This window comes from Bidens hawaiensis, unplaced genomic scaffold, assembly GCF_021521415.1.
Source record: "Bidens hawaiensis isolate Kalapana, Puna unplaced genomic scaffold, B.hawaiensis_p1.1 tig00033890_1, whole genome shotgun sequence".
NCBI classification, from domain to species: Eukaryota; Viridiplantae; Streptophyta; class Magnoliopsida; order Asterales; family Asteraceae; genus Bidens; species Bidens hawaiensis.
In genome coordinates, this window is record NW_027505299.1 from 15,853 (window position 1) to 32,299 (window position 16,447).

At 38.2% G+C, this 16,447-nt stretch overlaps 1 protein-coding gene across 2 annotated transcripts; it reads right to left on the bottom strand.

Annotated features, from left to right (window-relative positions):
• Positions 1 to 13,098: 13,098 nt before the first annotated feature.
• Positions 13,099 to 15,407, bottom strand: LOC143612199 (uncharacterized). 2 transcript variants are annotated; one of them, XM_077086237.1, is made up of 3 exons: positions 14,967 to 15,407; positions 13,396 to 13,758; positions 13,099 to 13,313 (listed from the first exon to the last, which is right to left on the bottom strand). In XM_077086237.1, the coding sequence occupies exons 1-3, from the start codon at positions 15,247 to 15,249 to the stop codon at positions 13,207 to 13,209; spliced, it is 753 nt and encodes a 250-aa protein (XP_076942352.1). In that variant the 5' UTR covers positions 15,250 to 15,407; the 3' UTR covers positions 13,099 to 13,206. The 2 variants fall into 2 exon arrangements, with proteins under 2 accessions (XP_076942352.1, XP_076942354.1); XM_077086239.1 differs by having other exon boundaries at positions 13,179 to 13,252; positions 13,365 to 13,758; positions 14,967 to 15,406.
• Between the last annotated feature and the right edge of the window lie 1,040 nt (positions 15,408 to 16,447).

The window sequence follows — 16,447 nt, forward strand, 5'->3', positions numbered from 1 at the left end:
ATAAATGATAGCATAAATTCTTTGCCCTGACAATTGCCCCCAAAATGGCGAGTGTTTAATCAATATAGCTGTCATTTTGAAATTTGAATTCCCGCAAAATATCAAACGATTAGATGTGTGTCAGCGATAATAATTATCAAAACCCTTATTATTAACTATAGCCGCCTATATATGTGATCCCTTCAATCCTTTTATAACCACATAATCCAGCCGTCAATCAGGTATCCTTATTTTCCTCTCTATTCTTATAATATTCTTTTAGAGATGGATGTCGCTTCTTCTTCTTCTCCCTCTAAACATTCCGACCAGTCCGATGACTCCGAGTTATCGGAGATGCAGCCTCAGAACCTTATCGTCAACCCGTCCATGGAAATCTGTAAGTTTACCGACCCCGAGATTGACGAATTCCGGCCACTATTCCCACCGGAAAGCGTTTTCCGGCCATACGACTCTTTGGTCCGATGTGATGTTTGCTCGTAGACGTGGGTTTGTTTTCCGGCCTTTCCTTTTCTTATTGGCTATACATATCTGTTCCCTCCTTTTACCCAGAGCTTCTTTGGATCCACCAGGATGTCCTATATCCAAGCTATGCCCATGATTTGGAGGGTTTTAGGCACCATCAAAAGAATCATAGAGGAGGAGAAGATCGACTTCGGCGTCCTAGAGTTGTCATATCTTTATACCTTAACTACCCACGGTTCAAACCGGTTTTTGCTGAAGTCTAAACCTCGACAACCCAATCCGATTTCAGTAGTGACCTTGAACGATTCCTTTTGGAGGAATCGGTTCTTCTTTGTGAATCGAAACTCCATACCTGGTGGGGCTGATTTACCTCTAACTTGGGTTAAAAAGGGTAGGATCTCGGATCCTTAATAGAGAAACAATCGTGATAACTGATCTAAGTCTTAATTTTTTTTATTTTTTTTTTGCTTATAGTTGAAAACTTTGCTTCCCTGGCCAAGCTACCTGGAACAAAAGAAAAAGCAAAAAGGTTTCTCGCCCTGGATCCTGAAGTCAGGACTTTTCAAGCCAGATTTGTTGAGGCTTTCTGCGAGATTTCTTCGGATTCCAACATGTCAAGTAAATTAGTATATGTATATTAAATAAAATAAAATACTTGTGGGTTATTTGGTTCTTGCAGGTGCTCAGAAATCTCAGAAATCCGTTGGTAAGTTTTCTCTGGAGGACATTGACAGTCTAATCACTCCTCAAACCGCCAAAAAGGAAGATTTGAAGGCAACTACCACTTCCGATCCAAGGACCACAACTACCAGGGCTAAATCAGCAGCTTCTAAGAGAAAAAGATCCTCAGATCCTGAGACTTATTTCGATATGATCCTCACTGTAAGCATCCTTTATCCTGTTATCTTGAATTTAAGGATCCAGTATTCTTCTAAATTTTACATAATTGTTGATCATAGGTTGTGAATGCTTGCAAAGATCATTATGACAAGGTTGTGAGCCAAATGAGCGATAGACTCTCGGGATTGGGAAGTGAAGCGGTCACCAAGGATAAAGTCATAGCCCAGCTCACTAAAGACAATAAGTGCTTGGAGGATCTGTTATCCACCACAGAATCCCAACACCAAGATGAAGTGAAGCAAGCCACGGAGGAAGCAAAAATGTGGGCAGCAAGGTCGGTACTGTAGGCTAGGATCAAGATGGCGACAGAAGCCGGTGATCCTACTTTTGATAAGGCTGCTTAGGATGTGAAGAAATGGAAGGTGGCTCTCGGTGGTGAAGAGGATGTGGTGATGACGGAGGGGAATGAAGCTGGAACTAGCGGGGCAAAGGAGGTGGTCGGGACTGAGAAAGGAAAGGGTCCAGCAGATGGTGAGGATGCTGCTTGAACGGGCAATGAAGGATATTAAAGACAAGGTCAGAGCCCGTTTTTTATTTTGCTTTGATTATGTTTTTATGGATAACGGTTTGTAACAGACAATAGTAATTAGGGTAAAGGATCAGTGATCCATAAGACAATTTCAAGGGGTGACAAAGGTGGATGGATCCTCTGTTTGTGGGTATGAAGCCTTTGATGCCCCTGACTTTTATTTTCCTGCACTCGGTTAAACCGTCAGTAACAACTTACTTTAACCCGGATGGATGGTCCATGTTTAAATGGTGAAGTTCGGGTTAACTTTTGGTAATCTTAAGTAAGTTTTTAATAAATAATATCTTTTGACTATCCATGTGTTGTTTGTTATTCTTGAAGTAGGTTTGATAGAGTCTTAGTTTTGTTAACGCTTTTAAGAAACATCTTTGAGTGAAAAATTTTTAAGAATAGAATATCCTTGCAAAAATAAACTAAGAATTTTATATCCTAAGTAATAGAGTTTACAAATATTTTAACCAAATAAATGTAAGATAGGTATAAATCATACCATAAGGTCTGACTAGACCTAAGTTACCATAAGTAATGATCCTTCTGTGATCCTTGCAGAAATAAGTTAAGGATTTTGAATCCATAAGCGTTGATCCTCTTAGGACATCTGTTGCAAATGAATTATAAGATTAATTGGGATTAGACCCATTAAACTAGGGACAATCCCAGGCAACTGGGGACAAGCCCGTGTAACTGGGGACAAGCCCGTGAACTGGGGACAAGCCCAAAAACTGGAGAAAAGCCCAAACCGGGATTTAGCCCAAACGTAAGATAACATGAAAATGTTATAAACCGGTGGTATGGTACGTCTACCATAAATTGTAGGATCCTCCATATAGCCGAAGACAACGAAATTGTCAGCCACTAAAGATGTACTGGTCCCGCTGCCCCGGACTATACGTTGGATAACGTGCGCTCCAGGCGAGAGTGTAGAAACTCTAATTTATAAGAAATGCGAAAACCTTTAAACATTGGAAGATAAGACCATCGGGGGTCATACCTTAATCGTGGGCTAGGCCAAGGGAAATAGTAAAGTACCTTGACCGTGAAGGAGAGGTGGTCAACCTCTTAATCATTGAACCTTTAACTAGTATCCTGCATTGTTACTTACAAATTTGGAAAAAGATAAACGTTAAGAATTATTATCTCTAGGTTAATAATAAGAATACAGAAAATGAACAAGTGATTAGATAGATGTTACCAATTTTAGGATCCTTAATCCATTAAGGATACTTGATCCTTGGAGGATACTTGATCCTGATCAGAAAAAGTACTTCTTGAGGTGGATAGCATTCCATGCTCTTGGTAACCTGTTGCCTTCCATAGTGAGCAAATGATATGCCCCCTTCCCTTCCTCCAACTCGATCAAATAAGGGCCTTCCCATTTAGGTGCTAGCTTCCCATCTGCCGGATTGGTTGTGTTTTGGAAGGCTTTTCTCAAGACCAGTTCTCCTTCTTGAAATCTTCTGATCCTTATACTTTTGTTGTATGCCTCAGCTACCCTTTGTTGATATGCCGCCATCCTGATTTTGGCTAGATCTCTTAGTTCTTCTATGGTATCCAAATAGTCGAGAATGATTTATTTATTGGCCTCAGGATCACGGATGCTTGTTCTTGCTGTAGGGACCACAATCTCTGTAGGGATTACTGCCTCTGATCCAAACACCAATGAGAAGGGTGTTTGGCCTGTTGCATTCTTGGGTGTCGTCCTGTCAGCCTAAAGAACATAAGGTAGCTCTTCGGCCCACTTGCCTTTCTTGGATTCTAGTTTCTTCTTCAAATTGTTGATGATTATCTTGTTGCTTGATTTTGCTTGGCCGTTAGCTTGAGGATGAACCGGTGTGGAAGTAATCATCTTGATGCCCCAACTGTCACAAAAGTTAGTAGTTCTTTTCCCAATAAATTGAGATCCATTATCATAAACAATTTCAGATGGGATACCAAATCTAGTTATAATATTTCTTTTTTTGAAGGATATAACTTCCCTTTCTCAGACTTGTACGAATGCTTCTGCTTCAATCCATTTAGAGAAGTAGTCTGTCATAGCAAGCATAAAGACCTTTCCACCTGGTGCCTTTGGTAGCTTGCCAACAATATCCATTCCCTATTTCATAAAAGGTCATGAAAAGGATATAGGATACATTGGTTCTGCTGGCTGATGAAGGATGTTTGCATGCCTTTGACAAGCAACACACTTCTTTGAGTACTCCATTGCATCCTTCTTCATTGTTGGCCAGAAGTACCCAGTCCTAAGTATCTTGGAGAATAATGCTCTCCCCCTGTGTGGTTGCCGCAATCTCCTTCGTGGAAGTCTTGGAGTACCTCTTGTATTTCAGGATCCTCAATGCATCTTAAATAGGGACTTGCAAGAGATTTTCTATATATAAATCTTGTAAAATAATGAATTGTAATACCTTCAATCTGAAAGCTTTAGGATTTTCCCCTGTAGGAATTTCTCCGTCTTGAAGGAACTTCTTAATTGGAAGGATCCAAGATCCTGCTATTTGGGAGGATGAAAGATCCTTAAGTTTCTCTGTGCAATCCACAGTTTCCTCTACAGCTTCTTGTTCTCCAATTTCCAGATACAATATATGAATGATAGGTATCTTTACATTATCCGGGATCTTCAATGAAGATGCTAAATTTACTAAGGCATCTGCCCCAGCATTTTTTTCTCTTGGTACCTGTATGATACTAAACAATTCGAAGGATTTTGTTAATTCCTTCACAATTTCTAAATACTTGATCATATTCTCACTTTTCACGGTATAAGAGCCGTTAAAATGGTTAGTTATAAGAATCTATATAAACTTGAAGATACCTGATCCTCATCTGTTTGGCTAAAATTAAACCTGCGATAAGTGCTTCATATTCTGCCTCATTGTTGGTGGCTTGAAATGCACATGCAATGAAGTGGGGTATTATGTCCCCCTGTGGAGATTTCAGTAGGATACCTAATCATGTTCCTCTCACATTGGATGCTCTATCCGTAAAGAGGATCCAAGGATCTTTGGTTTCTTCTAGTTGCTAAACTTCTAAATCAGCTTCCTTTTGCATGTCACTGCTGAAATCAGCCACAAAGCTGCTAGTGCTTGCAATTTAATTGCTGTCCTGGGTCATACTGAATATCATATGCACTCAGCTTCACAGCCCACTGGGCCATCCTTCCTGACAATTTTGGTTTCCTAAACACATTCTTAACATGATAATTAGTTCTCAAAATAATAGTATGTGTCTCAAAGTAATGTCTCAATTTAGTAGTAGCCATAATAAGTGCAAGAATTAATTTTTCTAAATGAGAATACCTGGCTTCCGCATCTAAAAGACTTTTACTTACATAATAAACGGGATGTTGTTCACCTTCATGATCCTTCACAAGGAGGGCACTAACTGCATTTCCTGAAACCGCTAGGTACAGATATACGGGTTCTCCATCCACGGGCTTCATCAAAGCTGGTGCTGAGGATAAGTAATCCTTTAAGGCTTTAAGTGCAACTTCAAGCTTTTCCGTCCACTCGAACTTCTTATTCTTCCTAAGAATGTCACAGAAGTCTTTGCACTTCTCCGAGGATCTGGAAATGAATCTGTTGAGAGCATCTATTCTCCCCGTCAATCTTTGGACATCCTTAGTGTTCACAGGAGACTTCAAGTTGATGATGGTTTCTATCTGTTCGGGGCTCGCTTCTATTCCTCTCTTGGTTACCATGTATCCTAGAAATTTTCCAGCCTTAACACCAAAATGGCATTTTGACGGGTTCAGTTTCATATTGTACTGATCATGGATATTGAAAGCTTCTTCAAGATCTCTGAGGTGATCCTTAGCTTTCTTCGACTTCACTACCATGTCATCTATGTATACTTCCATGGTCTTACCTAATTGATCATTGAACATCATGTTGACCAATATTTGATATGTTGCCCCTGCATTTCTTAGTCCGAACGGCATAACAATATAACAGTATATGCCGGTAGGAGTCATAAATGTTGAATCCTCTTGATCAGATGGTTCCATCTGAATTTGTTGAAATCCAGAGGAAGCATCCATAAAGGTAAGCATCTCATGTCCTGTTGTCGCATCCACCATGGAATCTATATGTGGTAATGGAAAAGGATCCTTGGGGCATGCCTTGTTTAAATCAGTAAAATTGACACACACCCTCCACTTTCCATTCTTTTTTGAAACAACAACCACATTAGCTAACCATCGAGGATACTTAACATCTCTGATCATACCGTCCTTAAGAAGTTTTTCAACTTCTTCTTGTATGATCGCGTTCCTCTCAGGAGAGAATTTCTTTCGCTTCTGATGGACGGGTTTAATAGATAAATCAAGGCCTAACTTATGAGTAATTACCTCCTTAGAAATACCTATCATGTATAAAGGAAAACATGGACTTTCTATGTTTTAGGAAGGATACTATATCCTCTTCGATCTCACTAGGGATACTGGATCCTAGGAAAACTTTCACATCTGGATCCTCAGGATCCAATGATACTTCCTTTATGTCTCGCTCCCGAGCTTCCAGCACGTCCCTAGGATGCTGCTGTGGTTGCTATGCTATCGTCTGTTTGGCTGTCAGCTTCATAGATGAAGAATAATAGTTATTGGCTTCCACCTGATCACCATCTATCCTTACTACTCCCCAAGGAGTCGGTAGTTTGATGCACTGATGGTAAGTAGAGCTGCCTTCATCCCTTGTAGCCAAGGCCTGCCCAAAATAACATTGCAACAAGATAGGTTATCAATAACACAGAATTTCAGGTAAGAATTTAACCCTTCGATGTATACTGGGAGTTTAATGTCCCCCAATGTTTTCTTGGTTTCGCTACTGAAACCAACTAACACCAATGTCCTTGGGATGATTTCCGAGTCCGGGATATTCATCTTCTGAAGTACATCGTGTTGGATGATATTGACCGATCTTCCACCATCGACTAGGATCCTATGTACATAATGGTTAGCAATAAACAAAGTGACAATTAAACCGTCATGATGTGGATCCTGGATGTTTGATTTATCTTCTTCATAGAAGAATATCCTTTTGTCAGTCGTCAAAGTGGTGGATTTGACTAGTCGTTCTCCATTCTCCAGCTTGGTTTCTTTGGCGTGCCTTTTTTCGAAGAGAAAGAAGTGCCGCATATATCTGAGGCTCCAGAGATGAAGTTGATCACTTGAGCATCTGATGGGGGTGGAGTTGCTTTTTGAGAAACTTCTTCAGGATCCTGGATCCTTGACTTTTTTCTTCCCAACAGTTCCTTAAAATGGCCCTTGCTTAGGAGGTATCCAATTTCCCTCCTCAAACCGATGAAATCGTCCGTCATATGGCCAAAATCCTCATGGAACACGCACCATTTGGATTTGTCTCTGAAGGTCGTTGACTTCTCGTTCTTTCGAGGCCACCTTGCCTTCTCTCCTAGATCCTTCATGGCACAAATCAAGTCATAAGTATCCACAGAGAAGCAATACTCTGAGATGCATGGGTAATCTTCGTCATCATCTCCTTCTTCAACTGCTCAGGCATTTTGGTTGTTGAATTTGGAGTACGACTTTGAGTTGTTGTTTCTAAACGAGGATCCTTGTCTCTTGTCAGAGGATTCTTGCTTCGTTTGAGCCCCTAATCGTTCTTGGATCCTTTTGTCATCCTCCAGTCGTATGAACCTTAGTGCCATGTTCCTTACTTCATCTAAAGTCTTGCAAGGAGTCATCACAAGATCATCATAAAAGGGGGAGACCCTATTTAGTCCCATCTTGAAGGCTTCCACAGCCGTGGCCATATTAAGATTAGGGATTTATAGAGCCTCCCTACCAAACCTCGTGACAAAATCCCTAAGGGATTCATCATTGGGTTGGACAACTCTATATAAGTCACTAGTTAACTTCTCAAATTTCCTACTACAAGAAAATTGGATGTTGAACAAGTTAACTAAATGTGAGAAAGAAGTAACAGAAAAGGGAGGAAGACTTAGCAGCCATTTTAATGCAGATCCTGTCAGTGTGGATCCGAAACCCTTGCATAGACAAGCCTCCTTGAGCCTCTCAGGAATTGAATTGATCTCCATCCTTTCCCTGTATTGGGCTACATGCTCTTCAGGATCAGTGCTACGATCATACACTTTCATGTTGGGGGGTTTGAAAGCGTTTCGGGATCTCCGCGTCACAGATTGGTGGAGCAAATCTGGACAATTTGTGGCTTCCTTCCGGCATCTCAGGGATTGGACGGATTACCCCTGGTAAACTGGATATCATATCCTTGAGTTTCTGCAGTTTCTTAGCCATATCTTGGTTGATACCTGCATCCCGCATGGAACCACGATTAGCATTTAAGGATATAAGATCATGCATGTTACTTCCTTGTTGTGTGCAAGGTTGCAAAAGTCGCTAGGCGGACCCTAGGTGACCGACTAGGGAGTTGGAGTACTCGGCCTTGGTCGGTGAGTACTCGGCCTTAGTCATAGAGTACTCGGGGATGGCTCACCGAGAACTCGGCCTAGGCGGGGATTACTCGTTGAGTACTCGGCGCCTAGGCATGATTTTTACAACCATGGTTGTGTGAAGGTTGGCATTCCAGAAGAATAGCTGAGGTAAGAAGTGTCTGCTATAGGAGTTGGTCCACCAGAAGCAATAGTCTGCATGGGGATAATATCTCCTTCATGGACCTCCGAAGATCTCTGATGCTGTGTTCCGAAGGATCCTTGATTCTGGAGGAAGGATCCTATAGGTTGGGAGTTGAAGGATCCTTGATTATATAATCCGAAGGATCCTGATTGAAGGATCTATGGTTCTTGCTGAAAAATTGAGGATCCTTGAGCTTGCTGACCCATGGACCCCTGGTGAAGAATAGGTGATCCTTGCTGAAAAATTGAGGATCCTTGAGCTTGCTGACCCATGGACCCCTGGTGAAGGATAGGTGATCCTTGCGTATGCTGAGCCAAGGATCCTGGAGTGGTAAAATCCAGCATCCTAGGCATTAGAGGAGTTCGATTCTCTGCCGGCCTCTTAGTCCTCTTGAGGTCTTCTATCTCCCGAAGGATCCTCTGGTTAGTCTTGTTTTGCTGATCCATGTATGCTTTAACATGTGAAAACATAGCAGAAACATCATTGTTAGTATTGACCACCGAAGTGGCAGCAGTAGTTTTCGAGCTCTGGAAGACTGGTAGTTGCGTCTTGTTTCCACCAGCAGCGTCCCTTGGTGCTCCTGTGATTGGATGAGGCATCGGTGGCAAATTTCTTGATGAGAGAGGAACCAAAGATTGCATGGTTGATGAAACAGAGGTTGATTGAGAGGCCATTGAAATTAGTATGGGTAATAACGTTGAGAATTGATGCGAAATATTATGGATTATAGCACCAATTGCCCCACGGTGGGCGCCAAATTGTTTTGGTAAAAAATCGGCTAAGGACCCGATAACCAAATTTGTAATGTGAGGTTTAGTGCTATGATGGCAATAATGATTATATAAACGAAACAAGGATGAACACCGTGATTTGTTGTAAGGAAAACCCCTTGATCTTGATAAGATCAAAGGAAAAAAACCCCGGGTGATGACAAATCGTCTATCACCACTTTATTAATATCAAAAATCGAGTTACAATGGGTGGAGTTTATGATCAACGAATAATGCTAAGTGTGTGTGGTTACAAAGAATTCTGAACTAATGTATACGAATGTGAGCTAGTAAGTGAGTGTGTTAACCTAGTTGATCATAACTCGTTTATATACAAAAATCACAACTAACTATATCTCCTATAATTACGCCACTCTTCCCACTAGTCGTTCCATCTCTTTTGACCACGTGCGGGTGTCGTCCAGTAGCACAAAAATAGGATGACCAAGTCGTCCAGTCGTTATATCTATCAAATACAACACCACTCAAATACAATCATTAGTAAACAAATAATACCAAGGATCCTTGATCCTTTATAACCTGGAGCATATATCAAGGATAATTGATCCGTAAATTATTCAAGGATATAGGATCCTCAGCATAAATTCTATGCCCTAACAAAAACGATTTTTAATATATTTATTATGAACTACATTATACCTTTTTGAGAATAGATTTTTAATAATCTGAATGCGTGTTTACATTTTTTTTTGTATTTTCTTTTTCTGAATTGATACGAAACATAATTGTCATGTATCCAATACTATTTTATTTTCTTAAAACTAATTAAATACATGTTTTAATTGAGATGTGTATTCGAATCATTTTATTTTAATTAGAGCCGCAACGATATTTCTCCATATTTTTTTTTGCTTATATTTGGTTTACTCAAATTATATTGTTTCCATACTTAGTAACAAAATTCATAAATTTAGATGTGGTACATATAAAAAATCAGTTTTTTGGTTTTTAAGTGAGATCATACCAATTATTTTTTTATAATTAAATTTGAACTAAAATTTTCATAAACACATTATGCTAAATAAAATCAACTACACCAAAATTATTTCGACTCGTAAATTGGTTCTAAAATTCGGTGTGCCAATAATGTTACTAAGGAATATTGATCATAAGAACGGTTTGTGTAACGGAACTAAATTACGAGTAATTAATTTGAGTAGACGTTTTATTGAAGTAAAAGTTATTTCAGGTACTCTTCACTCTTGATAGAGTTACATAAAGTTGTTTTCCTTGTCTAATATAGACAAATTTATGTAGTTTTATCAAGAGTGAAGAGTGGTGTTAAAATTCTTATACTGGATAAGGAAAGCAAAGTTAAAAATAAAACAATAAATATGGTGAATTATAAGGAAATATTTAGTAGCTTATGAATTTTACACTTTCAATTATTGATTATGTTTCCAAATATTGTAATTTGAATGTTATTTTGGGTTTATCTTTATATTTCACAATCATTTGTTTTCGTATTAACATTATTTACAACATAATGTATGTCACCGTCTTGAATATCATATAACAACTTATGTTGTCCTTTCAAATTACATGTTTTTTTTTTCAAATTTCACCTGTATCATACACAGGTTAATAACCTAGTTCTAAATAAAACACCACCTATGTGTGAACTGATGATTGGAAAATTTTTAAAATTCGGTTTGTAAATAAAACACCACTGATTTGGGTTTAAGGAAACAACTATAACAAATTTTGTATACTGATGCTTGAAAATGATCTAGCATCTTATGTCAACTGTTTTGACATTTGTGATCTGTAAGAGCTTCATCATGATGTTTGGTAGATTATCAAATTTGAACCTGCTAACTTTTACCACAATGTCTCAAATTACATAAAACACCCCACCAATCTGTTGCTCAGTATCAAACCATAATCTCAAATCTGTTACTCGATGACAAACTATATATGTTGTTGACAAGTTATCATACTTCATTCGTTCGGGTAATTCGGTTATGAACTTTATGATAAACACAGCTGAAACCGACCCACAAAAAATTGGCTTTCAGCAAATGGTTAACCAAACTTCGGTTTTGAGTTCGATTGGGTTCAGTATACTTGTCACTGGTCGGGCAGTGTAATTTTTGAAAAAAATATATATGAATACTCATAGAAATACTTTAGACATAAACTAAACGTAAACATAACAAATCAATGAGAAAACCAAGGTCTAATTGCCTAACAAAAAGAACTATAAAAGAGCCCGATTTTTAACCAATTTGACCGACTAATGTGACCAATTAGCAAAAATTTAATCAGTAACTCACCGACTACTGCCTAATCACCAATTAATAACGATTTCCGCAACACTGGTTTGATTTTATCAATTAATTTGGTTACGATTGGATTACGCGGTTTTGTTTCTCACCCTTAGACTTTTCTCAACGAACAATGTGTAGACAAACGATCATGATCAAAACACAACTTGATTGTTTGACTTCGAAAGGTTCAACACTTAAAAGTTCATTGAATTGGGACACATCAATATTCTTTCTAATTTTTTTATCGAGTTACTCGTAAGATGAACCGGCATGTGTTCCCAATCTATCCTTAGATAGCGCGGTTAAGAAATACATAAAGCGTATATAAAATCTAGGTAATTAATTATATAGAGGTCCAACAATTTTGCGAAAGATGCATAAAGGAGCATAATAGATGCATAAGCCAAAGAATAATTAGATACATATAGATTCTTAGTTAATGTCATAGGATTAGGACAATGACCAGAAGGGGGATAACTTAATAGTTAAGTGTTTTAAGTCTTAATCTTAGAAAAATAGCACTAGTGTTAAATACATTATCTCATCCACTTATAATATTATTTTTTCAAAAAGGCCTATTCATACTAGCAAATGATAATTCAAGATCAACACAAAAACTTCAATAGTAAGTCAATCCAAACAAGACATGAACCAGGATTCAAGATTTGACTTTCAGAAATGTTGACCTTTTGGTGGTGGCGGTGATGATAGTGGTAGTAATAGTAGTCGTGGTGGTGATGGTCGTGGTGATGGTAGTGGTAGTGATAGTAGTAGTGGTTGCTCCACCCTTGAATCGCTGCACCCAGAATGAGGACCCCACTTGTCTCCACAAGTATAGCAGAACTGATACACCTGCAAGAGTTGGAAACAGTCATGAGTTCAAGACTCACTTCTTTAATTATGTGTTGATTTGCATAAAAATAAATTATATATGTATTCATTTGGGTTATCTAAAAATTAGTTAACGGGTTAATTTGGGTTCCCTTAAATTAGTTAACAGGTTAAAACAGGTAACTATTAAAAAACTTGTTAACTTAAAAGTTGGGTCCAAATGAGTTACCACCACCCACGACCATTGTTGTTCGTTGTAGCCAACACCCATCCCCTTCATAGCCGCCACCGCTGCCGACACCAACACCACCACCTACTCTGCCGCCATGAACACCGCCGCTGTTGCCTCCACTACTCTACCGCTGCCTCCACCTTGTAGTCATCCGCAACACTACCATCTTCGCTGCCGCAATCAACATCGCCGCCTCGTCCGCTACCACCACCACTCCACTGCCACCTCCGCCTTGTAGTCTTCCCCTCCACTACCGACACAAGAAAATATAGCACGTGAACCTATTTTGGTGTGGTTTTTTTAAGGCAACTCATTCCAACCCGACTCTGTTTTGGTTAGAGCGTGTTTTCATCCAAAGGAAACTAATGTTTTTATTAAAACAACCCGTTTTGACCTGTGAGGCTGTGACCCGAACCCGCCCGACCTCCCCCCCCCCCCAACCCAAAAAAAAAAAATCCGAACTACCTGCAAGTTATATGCGAACAACCCTCCGTTTTTTCCACAAAAAAATTGCAACTTGGGCATTTCTTCCACATTTTCTTCTCCATAAGCGCCACCCGCCATCTCATCATCTCCTGTTTCTTTCAGTTTCCCAAACTCCTTGCAGCTGAACTCAGAGTGCCACGGGACCTGACAAGCTGCACAAAAGGACCGTCGGCACATCGGGCATTCGATTTTCGTAATGCTATTGCTGGTGTCATCATTGATCAGCAAAACTGAACAATCAGTAAAAGGACAATACAACTTGTTGGATTCACATATACTGGACTCACAAAACAACTCATCCCATTTGACAAGAGTCACTCTAGGAATAATAACTCTCAACGAGTTGAAATCCAGTGTGGAACTGCAGTTGATCCCGGGGCACGCAATGGTACGGTTTTGTTCTTGTATCTTGGTTGTTGCATATCTGATGGTGCAGTTATAACAGAACCAATGTGACCACGTTGGGTTCTTGAACATTTGCCGGGACTCATGGTTCTCGAAACAGATTTTACACACAACTTGTATGTTCAATAATGAAGCCAGGGATCGCCTGTTAATGTTCGAGTCCTGAGAAGCTAACAGAGCTTCTTCAAGTTGCAACTCTTGTGCATACTTGGCATCCTCCTCTAACATCAACTCATCATGTAAAACTACAGCCAAATAAATAATGGTTTTATATTTAAAGAGACCATCGATTAATGCGTTACTTTAAGACAAATTTTCAATAATAAATAATAAAACGTTACTAGCAGTTTAGCTTGTAATTTTGCCTAAAAACAGTCAAAACAATACCGTCAATATAATAATAAAAACGTTACTAACAGTTTGGCTCACAGTTTGACCTAAAAACAGTCAAAACCAAACCGTCAAAATAATAATATTTTCAATAAGAAAAAAGCGTTACTAAATACTAACAGCCTGGCTCACGGTTTGACCTTAAAACAGTCAAAACCGGATCATCAAAAAAAATATTTTCAATAATAAAAAAGCCGTTACTAACACTTTGGCTCACGTTTTGACCATAGTTATCAAATGCGTTAGATACATAGGCCTCGCGCACAATAAAAATAAAATAAAATATATTATTTATTCAAAAACTTGAATAACATAGTTCAAATTCAAAAAAAGTTATCCAATACCTTGAGTTTAAAAACATGAACCAAAAATCATAAAATTGGGATTAACTATTAACCAGTGCAAATTAAATTATAAGAAACATGAGCATATTGGTGAGTCTAAAACATTATAAACAATCAACTTATTTACAAAATTTCACGTAAGCAATTTGCAAATAAGAAATAAACATATTAACAACAGACACTTATAATTGTATTAAACAATCAACATCAATAACTGATTAGCAAGTTGCAATTCAGAATAAACCTTCATTAGTCCCTAGTGGTAAGGGATTCATCGGGAAAACTTTGAACTCCTATGCACTGACCAGAGTTGTCAATGATATTATTGATTATATAGAGAGATTGAAGTAAATTAAGTAAACCCAACTTTGTTTAGGTAATTAAATCAAAAGCAATCAAAAGAAAGTAAAAGAAAATTTAAAAAATAATTAAATAAAGAACCAGAATTATTTCTAAAAATACACCTTGACTATGGTTTTGAAAAAAAAACAGTTAAAACCGGACCATCAAAATAATAATATAAAAAAGTAAAAAACTGTTACTAATAGATTCGCTCATGATTTGATAAAAAAACAGTCAAAACTGGACCGTCAAAATAATAATATTTTCAATAATAAAAAACCGTTACCAACAGTTTCAGTCACAACTTTTAACTTAAAAACAATCAAAATCGGAGCGTTAACAAAAATCGAAACAAAAATGAAAAACCTACACCTCACCGTCGCTTGTAGGTTGCCAGATGATATCATCATCATCGGCGTCAGAGTCAACATTAATATCAGTTCCGATGATCTTTTTGCCTGAAATTGAGTAGAGAACAGAAACAAGCATGAGTACAGCTACCGGAGCCGCGGCGGAGACGGCGGCGTGACGGATGTCCTCCGATGATAGTGATGGGTTTGGAAGTGTGAAGTTAAGGTTGATGATGGCCGAAAACATGTCTAGACGGAAACTGTTATCACTGATGATACGATGATTGAGAGTGTTACAGTTACAGACCATCTTTCTTCAATTTCAGTTTCCGTGTTGATGAAGACATAAAGATTGATTGGTCTTTCACTTTGTATGTAAACTCTTTACATAAAGCTTGTCTTTTTCAAAAGATAAATGAAGCAACGCCCCTTTCTTACACGCACTCGTTTGTCTCTTTGTTTTAACTTGGGAACAAAGCTAGTCGCATTTGCCTAGTGGAATAACACAAATTCGTCGGTATTAATTATGAACATAACATGAACATAACAGTAACAACAAAAAACTCAAAAAAGCAAATACACATGATATTATTGACACTCGTATAACTTGTGAGAAAACACATATTAAAAATGACGTTTACTCGGTTGATAGAACTTGCATGGTACTTATGATTGCAAGTAGAAATGAATTTAATCGGCATTGGCTTATGGCTCCGCAACTAAACCAAAAAATAGCAACACCCATATACAGCAGTTTAACATATTTAACAAAAAATCAAAACCTACATTGTGAACGTGAAACACCATGAAATTGGCCAAATATAACAAAAAAAACATATTAAAAATAATAAAATTAACATGTTAAAAACAAAAAATAATAAACATGACAAGACTCGTGGCTAAATCAACAAAAACAAAACAAAATCTTGAGTTCTGCCAGGTGCTGAATCGTAAACATAAATTAGTAAGCCTAAAATATTACATTTGTTAACGCCGAAGTTATAAAACAAATTAGGATTAGAAAAATGTGCGTTCCGGCGAAGAACCAATGTGAATTCGATCGGTATCGATTTACGACACCCAAACTAAATCCATGAACATTCAAATACAATAATTTAACATATTTGAAAAAAAAAAAGCATGTTTATTATAAAAACGAACAAAACTCGCAACAAACCAAAATAACTGTGCAATGTCGTGGCAAACTAATGCGAGTTCATGGAAGTATAGACATCAAATTGTAACTCGTAAGCATAAATTAGTAAACTTAATAAACATCTAAAGAACATCCAACGCAACCGATCTAAGTTGTCAAGCACACTAGCTGGCACATGTCGAAGGAGAAATAATATGTGAGAAGAGAATTCAGCACTGATTTTGTTGTCATGACTTGACCACCAAAAGACATGTTCTTGGCCTTCCAGGTAATAACCTTATTTTGTAAGACCAGATTCGAAGCTTTAACCATATTCATATTTGCACCCCATTTGCAAACCAAAATGTTGCAC

Bases quoted from the DNA above. Each gene is read 5' to 3' on its own strand.
- LOC143612199 (XM_077086237.1), bottom strand. From the start codon at position 15,249: ATGGTCTGTAACTGTAACACTCTCAATCATCGTATCATCAGTGATAAC. The intron at 13,759-14,966 runs GTGAGGTGTAGG...ATTTGGCTGTAG, and splicing joins CTGGCAACCTACAAGCGACG to TTTTACATGATGAGTTGATG. The intron at 13,314-13,395 runs GTGAGTCCAGTA...TGATGACACCAG, and splicing joins CAAATGGGATGAGTTGTTTT to CAATAGCATTACGAAAATCG.